Here is a 23,304-nt window from a genome sequence, read left to right as displayed (position 1 = left end):
CAAGAGCTTCATTTGGACTAATTCAGGTTGGTCTCGCCTTGTATGATTTAGTTTACTTCCTTTTAAGAAATGTTTTGTAACATAATTGGTGGAATGAATATACTCAAAGGGCAAGTGGACAAAACACACACACACACACAGCTTCCAGGAAAATCCATGAACCATCTTCTCATACACTGGCATAAAACATAGATATACATATACACCCAAACACATTCATATTAACTGACACATGCACAAAGCGCTGACCCTGAAGTGTGACACCGTATGCTCTGATAGCTGAAATAGGCCGCTTCTGTGAGCTGTAACTAATATCCCTATTACATCTCATCCATCAAAAACATCCCATATTTAAATCAATGGAGCAGCAAGCTTATCATTCCAACAAGAGCGCTTTTTAGATACAAGTGGCACAATGTATTTCATGCAGGAGCAACCGTGTTGCATTTTATATACAGCGCGTTCGGAAAGTATTCAGACCCCTTGATTTTTCCACATTTTGTTACATTACAGCCTTACTCTGAAATTGATTAAATCGTTTTTTCCCCCTCATCAATCTACACACATTGGGCGGCAGGTAGCCTAGTGGTTAGAACGTTGGACTTGAAACCGAAAGGTTGCAAGATCGAATCCCTGAGCTGACAAGGTAAAAATCTGTTGTTCTGCCTCTGAACAAGGCAGTTAACCCACTGTTGCTAGGCCATCATTGAAATTAAGAATTTGTTCATAACTGACATGCCTAGTTAAATATAATAACAACATTACCCCATAATGACAAAGCAAAACCAGGTTTCATCAGACCAGAGAATTTTGTTTATCATCGTCTGAGAGTCTTTAGGTGCCTTTGGCAAACTCCAAGCAGGATGTTATGTGCCTTTTCCTGAGGAGTGGCTTCCGTCTGGCCACTCTACCATAAAGACCTGATTAGTGGAGTGCTGCAGAGATGGGTGTCCTTTCTGGAAGTTTCTCCCAGAAAGGGAGTTTCTCACAGAGGAACTCTGGTGCTCTGTCAGAGTGACCATCGGCTTCTTGGTCACCTCCCTGACTAAGGCCGCTGTCCCCCGATGACTCAGTTTGGCCGGACGGCAAGCTCCAGGAAGAGTCTTGCTGGTTCCAAACTTCTGTCATTTAATAATGATGGAGGCCACTGTGTTATTTGGGACCTTCAATGCTGCAGACATTTTTTGGTACCCGCCCCCAGAGCTGTGCCATGACACAATCCTGTCTCGGAGCTCTACGGACAACTCCTTCGACCTCAAGACTTGGTTTTGGCTCTGACATGCACTTCAACTGTGGGACCTTACATAGACAGGTTTGCGCCTTTCCAAATCGTGTCGAATCAAATTAATTTACCACAGGTGTACTCTAATCAAGTTGTAGAAACATCTCAAGGATGATCAATGGAAACAGGATGCACCTGAGCTCAATTTCGAGTCTCATAGCAAAGGGTCTGAATGTAAATAAGGTATCTGTTATTTTTTTAAAAATTAGAAACGTTTCTAAAAACCTGTTTTCGCTTTGTGTAGATTGCTGAGGATTTTTATTTTATTTAATCCATTTTAGAATAAGGATGTAATGTAACAAAATGTGGAAAATGTCAAGGGGTCTGAATACTTTCCGAAGGCACTGTATATCACATTGGGAAAATAGATCCCATTTCTGAGTAAGCCAAGATATTGGGCAGGGCAGAACACTCCACACTTCAATAGCTGCACACACAGCCTCATCGCCCAAACCACAATGACCTCCATTCAACACCAACATCACTCACCTTGCCGAAATCCCTGACATCGAACAGGTCAAAGGGGTCAAACAGCTCACTGTTACGCAGGCCAAACTTGTCGTGGCACACCTTGAGGAACGTCCGGATGTTCTTCAGACAGAGAAACTGGAAGAGAGAGAGAAGAAACACCTCCAGGTCAGAAACAGTGTGGGATAAGATTTGTGATGATGTGTACTGGTGAGTTCCCGTCCATTTGGACACTCCACTCCATTGCTTGCTAGTCCCTCAGTTTGCGCCAAACACAGACGGTTTGATAATGTTGGTTTATGTTGCTTACCTTTTCAAACAAATTCATATCGAGCCGTATGGGCTCTCAGTATTAGTTATCCAGCAGGTGCGTGCTCTCGGTAATTAGAACGTTATATGTTGAGGGGTGTTTTCCTGATAATATTCTTTATCTGTTAAATGTTTACGTGATACCTATTGAAGGATAATGATTATAACTTTACATGTGAATCTGAAAATAAAAGAGGGAAATTGCTGACCCTGTAAAACAATACATTTCACTGCACCTATCCAGTGTTGATGACAATATAACATATCAACTCAGCAAAAAAAGAAGCGTCCTCTCACTGTCAACTGCATTTATTTTTAGCAAACTTAACATGTGTAAATATTTCTATGAGCATAAGATTCAACAACAGACAAACTGAACAAGTTCCACAGACATGTGACTAACAGAAATGGAATAATGTGTCCCTGAACAAAGGGGGGGGGGGTCAAAATCAAAAGTAACAGTCAGTATCTGGTGTGGCTACGAGCTGCTTTAAGTACTGCAGTGCATCTCCTCCTCATGGACTGCACCAGATTTGTCAGTTCTTGCTGTGAGATGTTACCCCACTCTTCTACCAAGGCACCAGCAAGTTCCAGACATTTCTCGGGGGACTGGCCCTATCCCTCACCCTGCGATCTAACAGGTTCCAGACATTTCTGGGGGGAATGGCCCTAGCCTTCACCATCCAATCCAACAGGTCCCAAACATGCTCAATGAGATTGAGATCCGGGCTCTTCGCTGGCCGTGGCAGAACACTGACATTCCTGTCTTGCAGGAAATCACGCACAGAACGAGCAGTATGGCTGGTGGCATTGTCATGCTGGAGGGTCATGTCAGGATGAGCCTGCAGGAAGGGTACCACATGAGGGAGGAGGATGTCTTCCCTGTAACGCACAGCTTTGAGATTGCCTGCGCATGACAACAAGCTCAGTCCGATGATGCTGTGACGCGCCGCCCCAGACCATGCCGGACCCTCCACTTCCAAATCGATCCTGCTCCAGAGTACAGGCCTCGGTGTAACGCTCATTCCTTCGACGATAGACGCGAATCCAACCATCACCCCTGGTGAGAAAAAAAACGTGACTTGTCAGTGAAGAGCACTTTTTGCCAGTCCTGTCTGGTCCAGCGACAGTGGGTTTGTGCCCATAGGTGACATTGTTGCCAGTGATGTCTGGTGAGGACCTGCCCTACAACAGGCCTACAAGCCCTCAGTCCAGCCTCTCTCAGCCTATTGTGGACAGTCTGAGCACTGATGGAGGGATTGTGCGTTCCTGGTGTAACTCGGACAGTTGTTGTTGCCATGCTGTACCTGTCCCACAGGTGTGATGTTCGGATGTACCGATCCTGTGCAGGTGTTGTTACACGTGGTTTGCCACTGCGAGGACGATCAGCTGTCCATCCGGTCTCCCTGTAGCACTGTCTTAGGCGTCTCACAGTACGGACATTGAAATGTATTGCCCTGGCCACATCTGCAGTCCTCATGCCTCCTTGCAGCATGCCTAAGGCACGTTCACACAGATGAGAAGGGATCCTGGGCATCTTTCTTTTGGTGTTTTTCAGTCAGTAGAAAGGCTTCTTTAGTGTCCTAAGTTTTCATAACTGTGACCTTAATTGCCTACCATCTGTAAGCTGTTAGTGTCTTAACGTCCGTTCCACATGTGCATGTTCATTAATTGTTTATGGTTCATTGAACATGCATAGTAAACAGTGTTCAAACCCTTTACAATGAAGATCTGTGAAGTTATTTGGATTTTTACAAATTATCTTTGAAAGACAGGGTCCTGAAAAACTGAATTTATTTTTGCTGAGTTTATATATGTTTTACAACATTTGGGGACTGCTGTGAACATCAGAAATATTTCTAGCTCAATCCAACTCCTAGTTTTTTAAAATTGTATTTTAGATTTTTATTTAACCAGGCAATTCAGGTAAGAACACATTCTTATTTACAATGACGGCCTACCCCAGCCAAACCCGGACGACGCTGGGCCTGCCACCCTATAGGACTCCCAATCACAGCCGGATGTGATGCAGCCTGGATTCGAACCAGGGACTGCAGTGACACCTCTTGCCTTAGACCGCTGCACCACTCAGGATCTGTAATAAGCAATATCATTGTGACATCTTTTAGAGAATAGGCCTATTTAATTTCCTGGTCATGATTGACAGGCTCTCCACTTCCTCCTCCTTCCTGTAACTATGCTAAGCGTGATTAAACATGATGCCAGGCTGATTGTGGTTCCTGCGGCTCAGACTGAAACTGGGACTGAAGTAGTACCTCTCTGACTCAGATAACACAGGCAGAGAGCAGAGAGACACCTGTCTCCAAGCAATATCCCCCTATAACCCATGGCATAGTATCTCGTAGTAGTACCAATGACTCAAACCAACACTACACTCTTAGAAAAAAAGGTGCTATCTAGAACCTAAAAGGGTTCTTCAGCTTTCCCCAAAGGAGAACCCTTTGAATAACCCTTTGTGGTTCGAGATAGAACCCTTTTGGTTCCAGGTAGAAACCTTTTGGATTCCATGTAGAAGCCTTTCCACTGAGGATTCTACAAGAAACCCAAAAGGGTTCTACCTGGAACCAAAAAAGGGTTATTACCTGGGAACAAAAAGGGTTCTCCTATGGGGACAGCTGAATAACCCCTATGGAACCCGTTTCTCTAAGAGTGTAGGGGCACCTCTTCAGGTACAGGAGATGTGCTGTGTGAACTGTGCTTTCCCTCTAGCATGCATTTAGACATCATTGTGAATGTGCCAGTACATATCAGACACAGCATGGTAGAAGCCACCGGCCCTATGCACTGATGTTATACTAGATCAACCTGCTCTCTCAGTTAGGAATGAGAAGAGTGCGTACCCACATATCCAATATTCCAGGCATGGTGATGTCATAGAATAGGCTAAATGATCTTGTGCATCAGAGTGAATCTCTTCATGAGTAAATGTGATTCTGCAATAAGTACAATGTATCAGACTACGGGTGAGAGACAACCATAAGTACCGCGACAAAACAATACAGCAGCATTATTGTCTTCCATCTCTCACCACCTAATGTGTACATATTACCTAGCTCATTGAGATAGGCTCTTTCATACTGTATCTTACCGTGTGGGTCGAGAAGCAGCTGTGGCCATGGAGACGGTTTCTGTACCAATGTGTTTTCCTGATAGTGTGAGAGAGGACTGGGAGGCTTCGTTAACCAAAAACACTTGGGTATTTATGCTGATGAAAGCTTTGGGCTTGAAACACATCCCTTGACTAATTTCAGTTGCGATGGAATGCGTGTTGAGAACAGTCTTTCTTTTGGCACCTGCAGTGTTTTCATGTTCGTAGTGGAGCACCCTTGCATTTTTACGTGGATAATAGGCTAAATGAGTCTGAGATATGATATGATATTGTCCATTGTTCTGGATATTCATGCCAGTCATGTGTGTCCAGACCTCAGGTTTCTGCTGATTCACATTCATACAGCACATCTCCACAGAGAGAGAGTCATTGCACTGAGCCACATAAGAGAGCAACACCGGCCACCGCGCCCAGTGACGTGCGACGTGATTGGCTGGCCGCTGCAGTGGCATTTGCAGTTCACTAGCTAAGGTTATCATGTCTGGCGATTGTCAAATGGAGAGGAGAAAAAGTGTATTCCTCTGCCAAGGATAAAAGGTAACATTTGCAGGAGGTGGTTGGAGTGGGGGGGGGGCAGAGATCATAGGAGCGAATATGTGGAAGACATTCTAATGACATTCTAATACTGTTACCTAGTCTAAGATAACAGAGCTGAGGGGATGAGTGGTGGAATCATGATCTGTTGCGTGGAAAACACACATATACACACACCATCTCTACAGCTCTGAACACACCCAGGACACACTCTGAACATGGTCTGGTCCTCAGGCTGCTGCTGGCCTGAATACAACTCACATGGGAGTATCCTACTGTGTTACCCCACATATATCCATAGCTCTGTGTGAAATACTACAGTCAGAACATCTCTTGTATCTCTAACTGCACTAAACCTTTACATTTTCATTTCTTTACAACATATACAGTTGAAGTGGGAAGTTTACATACATCTTAGCCAACTACATTTCAACTCAGTTTTTCACAATTCCTGACATTTAATCGTAGTAAAAGTTCCCTGTCTAGATCAATAAAGATCACCACTTTATTTTAAGTATGTGAAATGTCAGAATAATAATAGAGAGAATGATTTATTTCAGCTTTTATTTCTTTCATCACATTCCCAGTGGGTCAGAAATGTACACACACTCAATTAGTATTTGGTAGCATTGCCTTGAGTTGTTTAACTTGGGTAAAATGTTTCGGGTAGCCTTCCACAAGTTGGGTGAATTTTGGCCCATTCCTCCTGTAACGGAGTCAGGTTTGTAGGCCTCCTTGCTCGCACACGCTTTTACAGTTCTGCCCACAAATTTTCTATAGGATTGAGGTCAGGGCTTTGTGATGGCCACTCCAATACCTTGCCTTTGTGGGGGGAATGGCCCTAGCCTTCACCATCCAATCCAACAGGTCCCAAACATGCTTAATGAGATTGAGATCCGGGCTCTTTGCTGGCCGTGGCAGAACACTGACATTCCTGTCTTGCAGGAAATCACGCACAGAACGAGCAGTATGGCTGGTGGCATTGTCATGCTGGAGGGTCATGTCAGGATGAAGTATGCTTGGAAGTATGCTTGGGGTCATTGTCCATTTGGAAGATCCATTTGTGACCAAGCTTTAACTTCCTGACTGATGTCTTGAAATGTTGCTTCAATATATCCACATCATTGTTCTTCGGCTTGCAAGCCTCCCCCTTTTTCCTCCAAACATAGCGATGGTACTTATGGCCAAACAGTTATATTTTTGTTTCATCAGACCAGAGGACATTTCTCCAAAAAGTATGATCTTTGTCCCCATGTGCAGTTGCAAACCGTAGTCTGGCTTTTTTATGGCGGTTTAGGAGCAGTGGCTTCTTCCTTGCTGAGCGGCCTTTCAGGTTATGTCGATATAGGACTCGTTTTACTGTGGTTATAGATATGTACCTGTTTCCTCCAGCATCTTTACAAAGTCCTTTGCTGTTGTTCTGGGGTTGATTTGCACTACTCGCACCAAAGTATGTTAGTCTCTGGGAGACAGAACGCGTCTCCTTCCTGAGCGGTATGACGGCTGTGTGATCCCATGGTGTTTATACTTGTGCACTATTGTTTGTACAGATGAATGTGGTACCTTCAGGCGTTTGGAAATGGCTCCCAAGGATGAACCAGACTTGTGGAGGTCTACAATTTTTTATTTTTTAAATATTTTATTTTAGTTCTTTAATATTTCTTCTGAGGTCTTGGATGATATATTTTGATTTTCCCATGAGGTCAAGCAAAGAGGCATTGAGTTTTAAGGTAGGCCTTTAAATACATCCACAGGTACACCTCCAATTGACTCAAATGTTGTAAATTAGCCTATCAGAAGCTTCTAAAGCCATGAAATCATCCAAGTTGTTTATAGAACAGTCATCTTAGTGTATGTAAACTTCTGACCAACTGGAATTGTGATACAGTGAATTATAAGTGAAATAATCTGTCTGTAAATAGATGTTGGAAATGTGTCATGCACAAAGTAGATGTCCTAACCGACTTGCCAAAACTATAGTTTGTTAACAAGAAATTTGTGGAGTGGTTGAAAAACGAGTTTCAATGACTCCAACCTAAATGTGTGTAAACTTCCCACTTCAACTGTAGCGAAGGCTAATTATTGAGACATATGTTTCGCCAACAACCCTGAATGCTTAGAGAGTAACCCAGTCCAACCTTGAAGACTCCACACTGTACAGACACCATGTTGACCAGCCCAACCTCAGAGACAGGACTCCTTGGCCTTGTTCTCTCTTCAACAGTCTGGTGTTTTCTCAGAACCCACTGACCATTGAAAAAGACACACCTGGCGGGACCCCTCCTCTGTGTGTATATCTTCTGTGTGTGTGTGTGAGTGCGTGTGCGTTTGCTCCACTGAAGTGACAGCTCTGACTTTGAATTCTGAGTTCTAAACCAGCAAACGGCAGGTAGCCCAGTGGTTAGAGCATTGGGACAATAACCGAAAGGTTGCTAAGATCGTATCCCAGAGCTGACAAGGTAAAAATCTGTCGTTCTGCCCCTGAACAAGGCAATTAACCCACTGTTCCTAGGCTGTCATTGTAAATAAGAAGTTGTTCTTAACTGACTTGCCTAGTTAAATAAAGATGAAATAAAACATAAAAACAACAGCTAACAACCAGTGTGAGCAAGAAAGAAGACTTGCTATGAGGTGCAGAAGAGAAGAGGATGACATGAGCGAACGGCAAAGAGGGAGAAAACAGGTAACAAAGGGCTGTCATCCCCTGACAGCACCTCGGTGGTGTCGCCCAACCCACCCCTCACACAGAGAATAATGCATTACCCCAGCACTGTGGAGGAACTGTGACCCTCAAGTGCACTGCCTCCCCACTGCTTCAGAAATGAAGCGATACAAATGCGAGCTTCCTCATAAACCTGAGAGCTCTGGCATTAAAGGGAAGGAGAAGGGGGAGGAAAAGGGAGTTGTTTTGCCAAAACTGAGGCGCTTTGGTGAAAGCCGGCAGACAACAAGTCCTGTGGGGTGGAAGGGGGAGGGTAAGGGGTGGAGGGGGTTGTTGTGTCTGACTCTGAGGATGATGAAAAAAGAACAGAGTGCAAAGCAACTAAGCAAGCGAGGGGGGAAAAGGTGGATACAGTCTGCGGAGAGATGGGTCCACACAGACTGAGACAGCCGATATGAGTCAGTGAGTGGATCAGATAGTCAGAGTCAGTGGGAGAGAGTCAAGTCTGTCTAAGAGTGAGTCAAGCAGACAGACAGAGTCCTTTAAAACACACAGACAGCAGCTGGTGATGTGTACACCTGTGTCTACGGGAGGGAATCACTCCACACAACTCTGGAAAAACAGGAAGAGAGAACAGAACGCTGCAGCCCACTCAACCCTTTCCTCTCCTCCACAGCAGCCCACATAAAAGAGGCTGTGCTGCTTATGACAGATGGATGAGATGCTACAGGGAGCGATGTGTGTGTGTGAAGACCAGGCTCTCTGGGAAATCTATAGGCAAACACTTCTAGTAGTCCTAATACTGTGCTAGATATTACAGTATGTTGTCCATGCTCTGTGTATTTCATCCTCTCTCTCACCAGCCCTGCCTGTACGTTTAGAAACACCCTTCTCTCTTGGAATAGGGAGTCAGCCACACCCTCTGATTGGTGTTGTGAACAGACCCCCCCCATCCCTGTTATCTATGACGGAAGGCAAACATCCGGGTCACACAGATGTTAAAGCCAGTCAAGAGAAGGCCCTTCTCAGGCTAATTGGGGAGGGAGACACCCCATGAATAATACATGAGCACTATGCAAATGTTAATCTGATAGTATTACCCCCAAAGCCCCATATAAGGACGCAGAGCGCCCATGTTATTAGATCAAGCCCCAACACAACATACGAAGCCTTTCAAATTAGCACTATGTGACCCAGTTTTAAGATCCGTGTTAAGTAGGCTAACTACAGGCTTTTAGAAAGGTTCATCTCCATTACAAAGGATCACAATTCATTGGAAAAGCCAGACTCCAGAAGGAGTGGTGCTGTAGAGATTCAGAATGGTTGAGATAATTGAGGCAAGTCCACCTTCACCTTTGCTCCAACTGTATATAAGATGTTAGCACACAAGCTAATTGCCTCAAGGGGCAGTTCTTAGATAAGAGGCATGTATTGAAAGTGGAGTGTACAACTTGGTTCAACTAACATGTATGCTCTCTCTCGCTCTCTTTCTCACACACACACACACACACAGGTCAATCTGCTGAAAATAGAAAAACCAGTGAACTTTAGTCAACTGAAAGGAAGTCCTCTTAAGAGAAAAAAAGCTTTGTGAGAAATGTGAAGCAGAACGGAGGAAAGAGACAGAAGAGAAATGTCTTGAAGGTACTCTACCCGCTAAAGCAGAACCATCCTCAGCTGGGAATAAAGGATGTGCGCTCATGGATAATGGAGAGGACGGAGAGGATCTATTCAATGAAGGTAACGGCACTACAGTCTCTCTCACAGTACCAGGCAAGCCAGCTCGCCACAGCCAGATCCAGCCAGCTGCAATATATTGTAGATGGGCCTCAACATGTCCCCCTCCTACATATCTTCACTCCCCAATCCACCCTAATCAGGTGACATCATCCATGCCTTTGTCAATCAACACCTGGACCTCTAAACCCTGGTGGGTGTCATCAGTCTGCCACCAGATTAGGCTGGTCATGTATGTGTGTGTGTGGAAAGAAAGAGAGAAAGAGAGAAAGAGAGAAAGAGAGAGAGTGAGAGAAGGAGAGAGGAGAGGAGAGGAGAGGAGAGGAGAGGAGAGGAGAGGAGAGGAGAGGAGAGGAGAGGAGAGGAGAGGAGAGGAGAGGAGAGGAGAGGAGAGGAGAGGAGAGGAGAGGACCCAGGGCAGTAGAAGACAAAAGGCAGCAAAAAGCCTTCATTAACACCTCAAAACTATTTGACCTAATTTCCCATTTCCTCTGACCTTAAAGATGCACTATGTAGAAATCACTCCTCCATTTCCTGGTTTTAAAAAATCTGATAGTTCGCCTAATTTCAGTTTATGTGACAAAACATGCAAGTATAGTGTAGAGAATCATTGTACCATCTAAACCGCTGTGAAATATATTTTCCATAACCAAAAATATTATATTTTCAGCTGTTTGAAGCTGGTGTACAAAACCGAAAGTAAAAGACGCAAAAACTAAACTTAAGAACAGGAAGCATAGAAATAGCGTACAAGGCACAGATCTACTGCTTCTTAGACTTTCTTTCAATGAGAATGACAGATATATAACTTACATTTCTATGTGAATTTGGTTGGGTTGCCCCAAAAAGTTACATATTGCAGATTTAAATACTGTTTTCCACCACATCCATCTGCAAAATGATAATTCATTACATTTCCTCCTCTGGGGGTTCAAATGGGTGAAAAATTACATGCAATATTTCTCTGTTTTATTTTCTGACACAGGGCTTTCACCCTCGTGTGACTGAGCCTATTTAGAGAGTGGGTGAGCATTTCCAAATAAAGATTTGGTTTTCCATGATGGACTCACAAATAATGTCATCATCCACTTGGCTGCTCTGGTCACTCTGGAGAGTTAACTTCCTGTTGTCTTTAGACAAGCCAGAGGTATGGGCCTGGAAACGTCATGTCAACCAAGGAGATATCCATTTTACCTACATTGATCCTGCCATTTCCAACCCTGCACACCATAATTCAGTCCGAATTTGAAAACTTTCAAAGAATATTGAATCAGACACCACACTTTAGTATGAATACTCTTGTTTTGCGAACCAAAACCTGGGTGCAAACAACCAAAATCTATAATACCTACAGATCAGAGGAGGCTGGTGGGAGCAGCTATAGGAGGAAGTCCTCGTTGCAATGTCTGGAAAGGAATGGATGGAACAGTATCAAACATACGGAAACCACGTTTGACTTTGTTCGATTTCTTCCATTCCAGCCATAACATTGAGCCTGTCCTCCTATAGCTCCACTCACCAGCCTCCTCTGCCACAGTACTCTAGGTGCAGAATGAGCTGTGTACCATAGACCCTGGAGAGAAGCAGTGTGTGAGCAATCTCTGGTTGTTAGAAACACAATCTCATTGTAGTTCTGTTGTTGGTAGTCTCAGCCCTTTCACATCCTCTCAGCCCCCTGAGCAAAGTGTGGAGAGGGCTGCTGAGAATCTGAGACCACACCGGATCAATGGCCAGGTAATTTATGACACCAGACTGGGGAGCAGAGGACTACATCTATCTTCTCCCAGCCCCACCGTTTCCCTCCTCCCTCACCAGGGTGTTTCTCATAGCAGTGATTTAGATCCTGTCTTAGATCTAGCTCCTTCATCTCCTTCCTTCCCTGGGAAGGCCAGAGACACCATACAGTGGGAGGGTGGGAGAAATCAATGCTTTTATATTGAGAGTGCCCAGCATAACAGCAGTACTGAGTGTGTGTTTTCACCAAATAAAAACTGGGTTTGAGAACACTAAAGGAGAGATGCACGGTTTGGGGTTTACAGATGTAGGATCTTAATTTGATCACCGTGTTGCAGTGTATTTTGTGGAGTAAAAATGTTTCTGAAGTTTGTCATTTCCATTTTCTAATTTCCAACTTGATTTTCCCATAGGAAAAAAGTATCAACCCCTACGAAAATGTAATATAATAATAATTATGAACATTTTCTGTTGCTGCATGATAATTTTCCTGCTGTAGCAAACTGGCTCAAATTAAGATCCTATATCTGTATAATAGCCTATAATGAGTTTAATTCTAAACAGATGTGAATGTTTTGACACTGTGGAATAATAGGAAGCATGCCCATTTTGTCCCATAATACCTTAAATGCATCTGACACGCTTTATTCACACATTGCGTCTGCTTTTAGCACATAGCCTCAAACCAAACTCTGGATGTTGGCTTCTTTATGCCTTTGACATCCATTTTCTTCCTGCATCTCGTTTAGCTTGGGGACACTCATTTCAGAGCATGATGATTCATCTCTTTTGCTTAAAAAAACAAACACCTTAGGCCTCTTATAATAAAAGAGCCATAAACACAATAAAAAGATGGTAGCAGAACTATTGCGCGTACTAGTGATGGGAAGTTCTGCTCCATTTAATGAGTCAGATCTTTAAGACTCGTTCATTAAAAAAGAATGAATATTTAAACTCATTTCGTTCATTGGAGTCAGTAATGCCAAAGCATGTAGGACCTACCGGCAAAAGAGAAACTAAAAAGTCTAAATAGTTCTGATTCTACAAGCCTTATGTTCACATGTCATTCACCATAAGGGGCTTGTTGGAGCTGTCATTTGTGACTGAGACCTGTAAAAGCGTGCTTTAAACAATGTACATTTGTTGATTGCTAGGCGTACAAATAAGATTAACTGGACTAGATTGTGAACAACTCATTGCAAAATGCATTGCTTGACTGCCGTGAGGGTGATAAGCACAATATCATTCGCAGTAAAAAAAATAAAAATAATTGTTCAGGAACAGCACATCACTAGTACAGTGCATTCAGAACCCTTGACTTTTTCCACATTTTGTTACGTTACAGCCTTAATTCTAAAATGGATTAAATAAGAAATGTTCCTCATCAATCTGCACACAATACCCCATAATGGCAAAGCGAAAACTGGTTGTTGTTTTTTGTGTGCAAATGCGTTAAAAATAAAAACAGAAAAACCTTATTTACATAAGTATTCAGACCCTTTGCTATGAGACTCGAATTTGAGTTCAGGTGCATCCTGTTTCCATTGATTATCCTTGAGATGTTTTTACAACTTAGGTGGACTATAACTCAAACGGAAAGCATTTGCATTTTTGCGCAGTCCAAGGAAGGAGACGACACCTGCGAGGGTAAAAAAAACACGCCCTGTTAAGAACTCTTTTTATTTATTTAAATATTTTTTATATATATTGAGTCCACCTGTGGTAAATTCAATTGATTGACCATTATTTGGAAAGGCACACACCTGTCTGTATAAGGTCCATATAAGGTTCCATTCTTAAATGGAAGATGTTTGGAACCACCAAGAGTCTTCCTAGAGCTGGCCAAACTGAGTAATCGGGGGAGAATGGTCTTGGTCAGGGAGGTGACCAAGAACCCGATGGTCACTCTGACAGAGCTCTGTGGAGATGGGATAACCTTCCAGAAGGAAAACCATCTCTGCTGCACTCCACCAATCAGCTCTTTATGGTAGAGTTGCCAGACGCCACTCCTCATTAAAAGGCACATGACAGCCCGCTTGGAGTTTGCCAAAAGGCACCTAAAGGACTCCCAGACTATGAGAAACAAGATTCTCTGGTCTGATGAAACCAAGATTAAACTCTTTGGCCTGAATGCAAAGCCTCACATCTGGAGGAAACCTGGCACCATCCCTACTGTGAAGAATGTAGGTGGCAACATCATGCTGTGGGGATGTTTTTCAGCGGCAGGGACTGGGAGACTAGTCAGGATGGAGGGAAAGATGAACGGTGAAAAGTACAGAGAGATCCTTGATGAAAAGCTGCTCCACAGCCCCCAGGACCTCAAGTTGGGGTGAAGGTTCACCTTCCAACAGGACAACAACCTTAAGCACTCACATTCAGTCTCTGAATGTCTTTGAGTGGCCCAGCCAGAGCGCGGACTTGAACCCAATCGAATATCTCTGGAGAGACCTGTAAATAGCTGTGCAGTGACGCTCCCCATCTAACCTAAAAGAGCTTGAGTGGATCTGCAGAGAAGAATGGGAGAAAGTTCCCAAATACAGGTGTGCCAAGCTTGTAGCGTCATACCCAAGAAGACTTGAGTCTGTAATCGCTGCCAAAGGTACTTCAACAAAGTACTGACTGAAGGGTCTGAAAACTTATGTAAATGTGATATTTCAGTTACATTTTTATACATATGCAAAAATGTCAAAAATCAGTTTTTGCTTTGTCATTATGAGGTATTGTGTGTAGATTGATGAGGAGAAACAAACAATTTAATTAATTTTAGAATAAGGCTGTAACTTAACAAAATACGGAAAAAGTCAAGGGGTCTGAATACTTTCCGAATGCACTGTATGTACACTAGTTATGTATCTGAGGTAGTGCACCAAGTAATGGGATCACGTAATCTCTCAAATTTAGAATGTCAACTGTGGCCCCCAGGCCAGAAGACAGAATATTGGTACAGTTGACATTGGCGTGCAGATGGTTTACTATCAAGGTTGATAGTCAGAGTGCCTTCAGAAGGTATTCATACCCCTCGACTTATTCCACATTTTGTTGTGTTACAGCCTGAATTCAAAATGGATTAAACAGATGTTTTGTCATCCATCTACTCACAATACCCCATAATGACAAAGTGAAAACATGTTTTTATAAATGTTTGCAAATGTATTGAAAATTAAAAGCAGAAATATCAAATTTACATAAGTATTCACTCCCGAGTCAATACTTTGTAGAAGCACCTTTGGAGGCGATTACAGCTTTGAGTCGTCTTGGGTATGTCTGTATCAGCTTTGAGTCGTCTTGGGTATGTCTGTATCAGCTGTGAGTCGTCTTGGGTATGTCTGTATCAGCTTTGAGTCGTCTTGGGTATGTCTGTATCAGCTTTGAGTCGTCTTGGGTATGTCTGTATCAGCTTTGAGTCGTCTTGGGTATGTCTGTATCAGCTTTGAGTCGTCTTGGGTATGTCTGTATCAGCTTTGAGTCGTCTTGGGTATGTCTGTATCAGCTTTGAGTCGTCTTGGGTATGTCTGTATCAGCTTTGAGTCGTCTTGGGTATGTCTGTATCAGCTTTGAGTCGTCTTGGGTATGTCTGTATCAGCTTTGCACATCTGGATTTGGGGATTTTCTCCAATTCTTCCTTGCATATTTTCTCAAGCTTTGTTAAAATTAGTTGGAGAGTGGAGGTCAACAGCAATCTTCAAGTCTTTCCACAGATTTTCAATGGAATTCAATTCTGGGCTTTGGCTGGGCCACTCAAGGATTTTCACGTTCTTGTTCTGAAGCCATTCCAGTGTGGGTTTGGCTGTATGCTTGGGGTCATTGTCCTGTTGGAATGTAAATCTTCGCCCCAGTCTAAGGTCGTTTGCACTCTGAAGCAGGTTCTCATCAAGGATTTGCCAGTATTTGGCTCCATTCATTGTTCCCTCTGTCCTTACCATTCTCTCAGTCCCTGCCGCTGAAAAGCATCCCCATAGCATGATGCTGCCAATGAGCTCATCATAGCATGATGAGCTGTGCCTTTCTCCAGACACAGCTTTGCATTCAGGCCAAAGAGTACAATTCTTGTCTCATCAGACCACATAATATTTGCCTTATGCTCTTTGCAAACTCCAGGCGTGCTGTCATGTGCCTTTTTCTCAGGAGTGGCTTTTGTCAACCACTCTCCCATGAAGCCCAGATTGGTGAAGTGCTGTAGAGACTGTCCTTCTGACAAGTTCTGTCAGAGTGGTCATTAGGTTCTTGGTCACCTCTCTGACCAAGGTCCTTCTTGCCCGGTTGCCCAGTTTGGTCGGACGGACAGCTCTAGGCAGTCTGGGTAGTTCTGTATTTTTTTTCTCCCAATTTCCAATGATGGAGACCACTGTGCTCTTGGAAACCTTCAACACCTTAGAAATGGTTTTATACCTACAGACACTGAGTTATGTTGCCGTGGTTTGCTATATAAAGCAAGCAGACAGGCATTGAGACATTCAGTTGCTGTTCGATTGAATGTTAGAATGTGCAAAACGAGTGCCCTAAGCGACTTTGAGTGTGGTACGATCATCGGTGCCAGGTGCGCTGGTTCCAGTATCTCAGAAGCAGCCGGCCTCCTGGGCTTTTCACACACGACAGTGTCTAGAGAATATTGGGACAAACAAAAAACATCCAGTAATTGGCAGTCCTGTGGGCGAAAACAGCTCACTGATGAAAGGTTGAATGAGAATGGCAAGAATTATGCAAGCTAACAGGCTGGCCACAAACAGGCAAATAATGGGCTATTGCCGCAGACGACCACATCGGGTTCCACTAATTTCAGTTAAAACAAGAAGACAACATCTCCAGTGGACACGCAATCACCAAAACTGGACAATTGAGGAGTGGAAAAACATCGCTTGTCCAACAAATTCTTGTTCCTGTTGATTCATGCTGATGGCAGAGTCAGGATTTGGCGTAAGCAGCATGAGTCCATGGCCCCATCATGCCTGGTATCAATGGTACAGGCTGGTGTGGTGATATAAATGGTGTGGGAAATGGTTTCCTGGAACAAGTTAGGTACCTTGTTACCAATAGACCAATGTTTCCATGCCCAAAGGATTCAGGCTGTTCTGGGGGCAAAGGGGGGTGCAAACCAATACTAGATGGGTGTACATAATAAACTGGCCACCGAAATCAACAGACAGTCCCTTGGACTTCATAGTATAGTTTTTGCTCTTACATACACTGTCAACTGTGGGACCTTATACAGACAGGTGTGTTTCTTTCTAAATCATGTCCAAACAATTGAATTGGCCACAGGTGGACTCCAATAAAGTTGTAGGACAATCAAATGAAATTGGATGCACATGAGGGCAATTTGGAGTGTCATAGTGAAGGGGGAATACCTATGCAAATGAGATATTTCTGTATTTAATTTACAATACATTTGATAACGAAAATGTAAACAGCTTTTCATTTAGTCATTATGTGGTTTCGTGTGTAGATGGGTGGGGGGAAATCTATTTAATTCATGTTGAATTCAGGCTGTCACACAACAACATGTGGAAGGGGGTATGAATACTTTCTGAAGTCAGTCCATTTCTGAGATTATAATTTAATTTAAACCTACATTATTCAAATGCTTTTAGAACATGGGGAGCATACACTCAGAAGAAATGTTCCAAATGTTCCTATCCCCATAGGATAACCCTTTTAGATTCCATGTAGAACCCTCTGTGATAAGGGTTCTACATGGAACCCCAAAGAGTCCTACCGGGAACCAAAACGGGTTCTTTAAAGGGTTCTCCTCTGGGAAAAGCCGAAGAACCCTTTTAGGTTCTAGATAGCACCTTTTTTCGATGAGTGTAGGTAACCCAAGTCTCATCCCATTGGACTCATTATACCTGAAATGAAACCAATAACATAACCCTCTTTCTAGGAATGAATTTCTAAATCAAAACCTTATCTATGAAAGTGCATGGGAATATAATGATAATCACATAAAATAACAGTATTAAAGCCTTTGAGGGGGCTTATGGCGTAGTTGGCTTGGGGTGTAAAGGAATGTATTGGAGTACAGCTGGTGTGATTTCTGAGATTACCTGGGAGGTGACTAATGCTATTAACATGGAGAACAGGCTGTTAATTACCCATCAGCCTCTGGGGCCTTTAATCAGCCCTCTCCCTGCTTGCCTACCCTTCTTGTCTCTACCCGAGTAAACAATAATTCAATCAGTCAGGAAGCTATCCGGGCAGCTCTGCTACACTATACACCAAACAGACAATTTATAGAGGAATTTATTTGATGGTTATGATCTATTGTGAGAAACAATTTCATTATCATCCATTGGAGATATGTAAAGAACAGTGGTGGATAAATTCAACAGGTTTTTGAAAAGGAGAAGTACCCATTTTATGTGAATGTATTGCCTTATCTAGGGTGTCCACCCACTCTGCCCAGGGTGGGTGACAATGTGCTTTGGTGATGAAATTTCACTTCCTCACATTATAAAATATATTTTCCCAGGAACAAATATGATTCTTCATGATCTGAATCATTCAGTGGTGTCTTTCTCTAGCAAATCGTTAACATTCTGTCCAAAAACTCGTAACCTAATACATCCGATAATAAGCAGGGAGCTCTGTTGACAGAGAGGTGGCGCTTTCTGCCAGCGACGTCTGAGAATTTTACATGTTGTGGTGGTTGTCTACAAAGTTGTTTCCGCAGATCACACAAGCTAAATTCAATCGAAAAAGGCTTTGAAAAATAAAAAGCTTGTAGAAATCTGAGCGCTCTGCTGACGTTTCACAGAGCAGCTCTTGATTTTCTGAGAAATCTTTTAAAAAATGACAGGAATTTCACATTAATATGAAAAAGGTTATATAAAAATATGAAAATACATGTCATGTCTCAAAATCAATATCTGTCTTACCTTTTATATTGTTTTAGGAAAGATGACAAGTTCAATGGTGAGCCTGTCAGATTGCCATAATTCTTACACAGCATCCAGCCTGTCAGATTGCCATAATTCTTACACAGCATCCAGCCTGTCAGATTGCCATAATTCTTACACAGCATCCAGCCTGTCAGATTGCCATAATTCTTACACAGCATCCAGCCTGTCAGTTTGTCTTAATTCTCACACAGCATCCAGCCAAACTGACCCAATTATATTTTCCAGATTTTTTAACACTTTTTTTCAAATCAAATGGTATTTGTCATATGCTTCAAATCAAATCAACTGTTATTGGTCACATACAGATATTAAGGGTGTAGCGAAATGCTTGTGTTCCTAGCTCCAACAGTGCAGTAATATGTAACAATTCACAACAATACATTCAAATCTAAAAGTAAAATAAATATATAAATATAATATAAATATTAGGACGACCAATGATGGAGTTTGATTGACTAAAATACAGTAGGATACAGTATTAACATATGAAATGAGTAAAGCAGTATATAAATATTATTAAAGTGACTAGTGTTCCGTAATAATTATCAATGTAAATGGCCACCCGGACTATTTACATTGACACCTCCCCCCATTTGTTTTCACATCACTGTTTATTATCTCCGCATAATCACTTTCCCCCAACCTACATGTACAAATGACCTCTAACCTGTACCCACGTACAGTGACTCGGTACCGGTACCCCTGTATATAGCCTCGTTATTGTTCTTTTATTGTGTTCCTTTTTATTTTTATACTTTAGTTAATTTAGTACATGTTTTAACTTTGTTTCTTGAACTGCATTGTTGGTTAAGGGCGTGTAAGTAAGCAATTCATGGTAAGGCCTATTTTATTTGGCGCATGTGACAAATACAATTTGATTTCATTTAAAGTGACCAGTGATTCCATGTCTATGTATATAGGGCAGCAGCCTTTAAGGTGCAGGGTTGAGTAACCGGGTGGTAGCTGGCTAGTGATGGCTATTTAACAGTCTGATTAACTTGAGATAGAAGCTGTTTTTCAGTTTCTCTGTCCCAGCTTTGATTCACCTGTACTGACCTCGCCTTCTGGATGATAGCCGGGTGAACAGGCTGTGGCTCAGGTGGTGGATGGCCTTGATGATCCTTTTTGCCTTCCTGTGACATCGGGTGCTGTGGGTGTCCTGGAGGGCAGGCAGTGTGCCCCCTGCGATGCATTGGGCAGACCGTTCCACCCTCTGGAGAGCCTTGCGGTTGTGGGCGGTGCAGTTGCTGTACCAGGCGGTGATACAGCCCAACAGGATGCTCTCAATTGTGCATCTATTAAACATTGTGAGGGTCTTAGGGGACAAGCCACATTTCTTCAGCCTTCTTCACCACACTGTCTGTTGGGTGGACCATTTCCGATTGTCAGTGATGGGTATGCTGAAGAACCTGAAGCTTTTCACCTCACCTCTTTACTGTAGGCTGCCTCGTCATTGTTGGTAATCAGGCCTACTACTGTTGTGTCGTCTGCAGATTTGATGATTGAGTTGGAGGTGTGACCGCAGTCATGGGTGAATAGGGAGTACAAAAGGGGGCTGAGCACGCACCCTTTTGGGGCCCCTATGTTGAGGATCAGCATAGTGGAGTTGTTGTTTCCTACCTTCACCACCTAGGGGCGGCCCGTTAGGAAAACCAGGATCCAGTTGCACAGGGAAGGGTTCAGACCCAGGGCCCCAAGCTAATGATGAGCCTGGAGGGTAATATGGTGTTGAAAGCTGAGCTAACAACAAGTGTAGACTAACAGCAAAAAGCTTACTTATGGGCCCCTTCCCAAACAATGCAGAGTGAAAAATATAGAACAAATCTTCTAGGGCGATATGCGAATTGAGGTGGGTCCAGGGTGATAATCATGTAGACAGGTTACCTTGGTGTTCTGTGGCACAGGGACTCTGGTGGTCTGCATGAAACATGTAGGTATTACAGACTGGATCAGGGAGAGGTTGGAAATGTCAGTGAAGACACCCACCAGCTGGTCAGCGCATGCTGGTAATCCGTCTGTCCCCGCAGCCTTGTGAATGTTAACCTGTTTAAAGGTCTTACTCAAATCGGCTACTGGAGAGTGAAATCACACTGTTGTCTGGAACTGCTGGTGCTCTCATGCATGGTTTAGTGTTGCCTGTCTCAAAGCAAGCATAGAATGCATTTAACTCGTCTGGTAGGCTCAACTCATTGGGTAGCTCGTTGCTGGGCTTCCCTTTGTAATGCATAATATATCTGGCAAGCGTCAGAGTAGTACAATGTTATATTAGTCCTGTATTGATGCTTTTCCTGTTTGATGGCTCGTTGGAGGTCTTAGCGGGATTTTATCTAAGCGTCTGGATTAGTGTCCCGCTCCTTGAAAGTGGTAGCTCTAGCCTTTAGCTCAGTGCGGATGTTGTCTGTAATCCATGGCTTTTGATTGGGATATGCAGGTAGGTCACTGTGGGAATGATGTCTTTGATGCACTTATTAATATACAGTGAGGGGGAAAAGTTTTTGATCCCCTGCTGATTTTTGACTTAGTACCCTTGTTGGCAATCACAGAGGTCAGACGTTTCTTGTAGTTGGCCATCAGGTTTGCACACATCTCAGGAGGGATTTTGTCCCACTCCTCTTTGCAGATCTCGAAGTCATTAAGGTTTCGAGGCTGACGTTTGGCAACTCGAACCTGCAGCTCCGTCCACGGATTTTCTATGGGATTAAGGACCTTAATGTGCTTCTTCTTGAGCCACTCCTTTGTTGCCAAGGCCGTGTGTTTTGGGTCATTGTCATGCTGGAATACCCATCCACGACCCATTTTCAATGCCCTGGCTGAGGGAAGGAGGTTCTCACCCAAGATTTGACGGTACATGGCCCCGTCCATCGTCCCTTTGATGCAGTGAGGTTGTCCTGTCCCCTTAGAAGAAAAACATCCCCATAGCATTATGTTTCCACCTACATGTTTGACGGTGGGGATGGTATTCTTGGGGTCATAGGCAGCATTCCTTCTCCTCCAAACACGGCGAGTTGAGTTGATGCCAAAGAGCTACATTTTGTTCTCATCTGACCACAACACTTTCACCCAGTTGTCCTCTGAATCATTCAGATGTTCATTGGCAAACTTCAGACGGGCATGTATATGTGCTTTCTTGAGCAGGGGGACCTTGTGTAACAGTATAACTTTAGACCGTCCCCTCGCCCATACCCGGGCACGAACCAGGGACCCTCTGCACACATCAACAACAGTCACCCACGAAGTTACCCATCGCTCCACAAAATCCGTGGCCCTTGCAGAGCAAGGGGAACCACTACTTCAAGGTCTCAGAGCAAGTGAAGTCACCGATTGAAATGCTATTTAGCGTGCACCGCTAACTAAGCTAGCCATTTCACATCCGTTACACTTGCGGGCACTGCAGGATTTCAGTCCTTCACAGCGTAGTGTGTTACCAATTGTTTTCTTGGTGACTATGGTCCCAGCTGCCTTGAGATCATTGGCAAGATCCTCCCGTGTAGTTCTTGCATGGAGCCCCAGGCCAAGGGAGATTGAGAGTTCTTTTGTGTTTCCATTTGCAAATAATCGCACCAACTGTTGTCACCTTCTCACCAAGCTGCTTGGCGATGGTCTTGTAGCCCATTTCAACCTTGTGTAGGTCTACAATCTTGTCCCTGACATCCTTAGAGAGCTCTTTGGTCTTGGAGATGGTGGAGAGTTTGGAATCTGATTGATTGCTTCTGTGGACAGGTGTCTTTTATACAGGTAACAAACTGAGATTAGGAGCACTCCCTTTAAGAGTGTGCTCCTAATCTCAGCTCGTTACCTGTATAAAAGACACCTGGGAGCCAGAAATCTTTCTGATTGAGAGGGGGTCAAATGATTGAGAGGGGGTCCCAACTCTAAACCTAAACCTCAATGTTGTTGCCTATGGTTGCAGATTTGGAGCTGTCTGGGCATACCTATACTGAATGCTAGTCAAACAAGAAAGGCCAAATGAGCAATGAGCTGAATGTTTTTGGCATAGCCATCTGTCTGTGATGAGCAAGAGCTGATGAAGGGTCATCACGCTGATTCATCGCTAACTGGAATCTTAAGTTGTTTAGAGCTGACCATAAACAAATTAAGTGACTTTTAGTTGAGGAGATCGATTTTATGTTTGGGTGTCCCTGCTTCTGCCCAGCTTTGACTTCTTGTTGTGCAGTGGGAAAGTTGCCTAAGTAAAACATGTTCATCAACACTTCCACGACCCAACTAAATGCCAGTGTGTTGTGTCAACTGTCTCATCACGTTGAGTCTCAGGTCTAAAATAACATTTATTTTTCTGTACGTGTTTCACATTCCTTGGTGGGGGCTGACAGCACTGTGCAAGGAGCACGCTTCCTGTTTACACTTCCCTGACAATTATATCGGAAAGCTTTTTGGCACTGACCCACCCAGAATGAATGACTGTTGAATGTGTGTGTGTGTGTTTAGGGGTGTCGTCTGTCTGTACATTTTTAAACACCTCTAGTCATTGCATGCATTATATCCACTTGCAGTTTATAACTCTCATATAAAACAGTCATAAGTGATCCACACT

At 43.5% G+C, this 23,304-nt stretch overlaps 1 protein-coding gene across 9 annotated transcripts in view; it reads right to left on the bottom strand.

Annotated features, from left to right (window-relative positions):
- LOC109874045 (guanine nucleotide exchange factor VAV2) overlaps positions 1 to 23,304 on the bottom strand; it is a 239,969-nt gene that overhangs the window by 168,787 nt on the left and 47,878 nt on the right. For all 9 annotated transcript variants that reach the window (XM_031808815.1, XM_031808818.1, XM_031808812.1 and 6 more), the window contains exon 2: positions 1,772 to 1,888. In XM_031808815.1, coding sequence (XP_031664675.1) covers positions 1,772 to 1,888 — 117 coding nt within the window. The remainder of the gene's footprint in view (positions 1 to 1,771; positions 1,889 to 23,304) is intronic.

The sequence above is a fragment of the Oncorhynchus kisutch genome, linkage group LG29 (assembly GCF_002021735.2).
Source record: "Oncorhynchus kisutch isolate 150728-3 linkage group LG29, Okis_V2, whole genome shotgun sequence".
Lineage (NCBI taxonomy): Eukaryota > Metazoa > Chordata > Actinopteri > Salmoniformes > Salmonidae > Oncorhynchus > Oncorhynchus kisutch.
The sequence above is the reverse complement of the archived record's forward strand: the minus strand, read 5'-3'. Positions and strand labels throughout refer to the sequence as shown.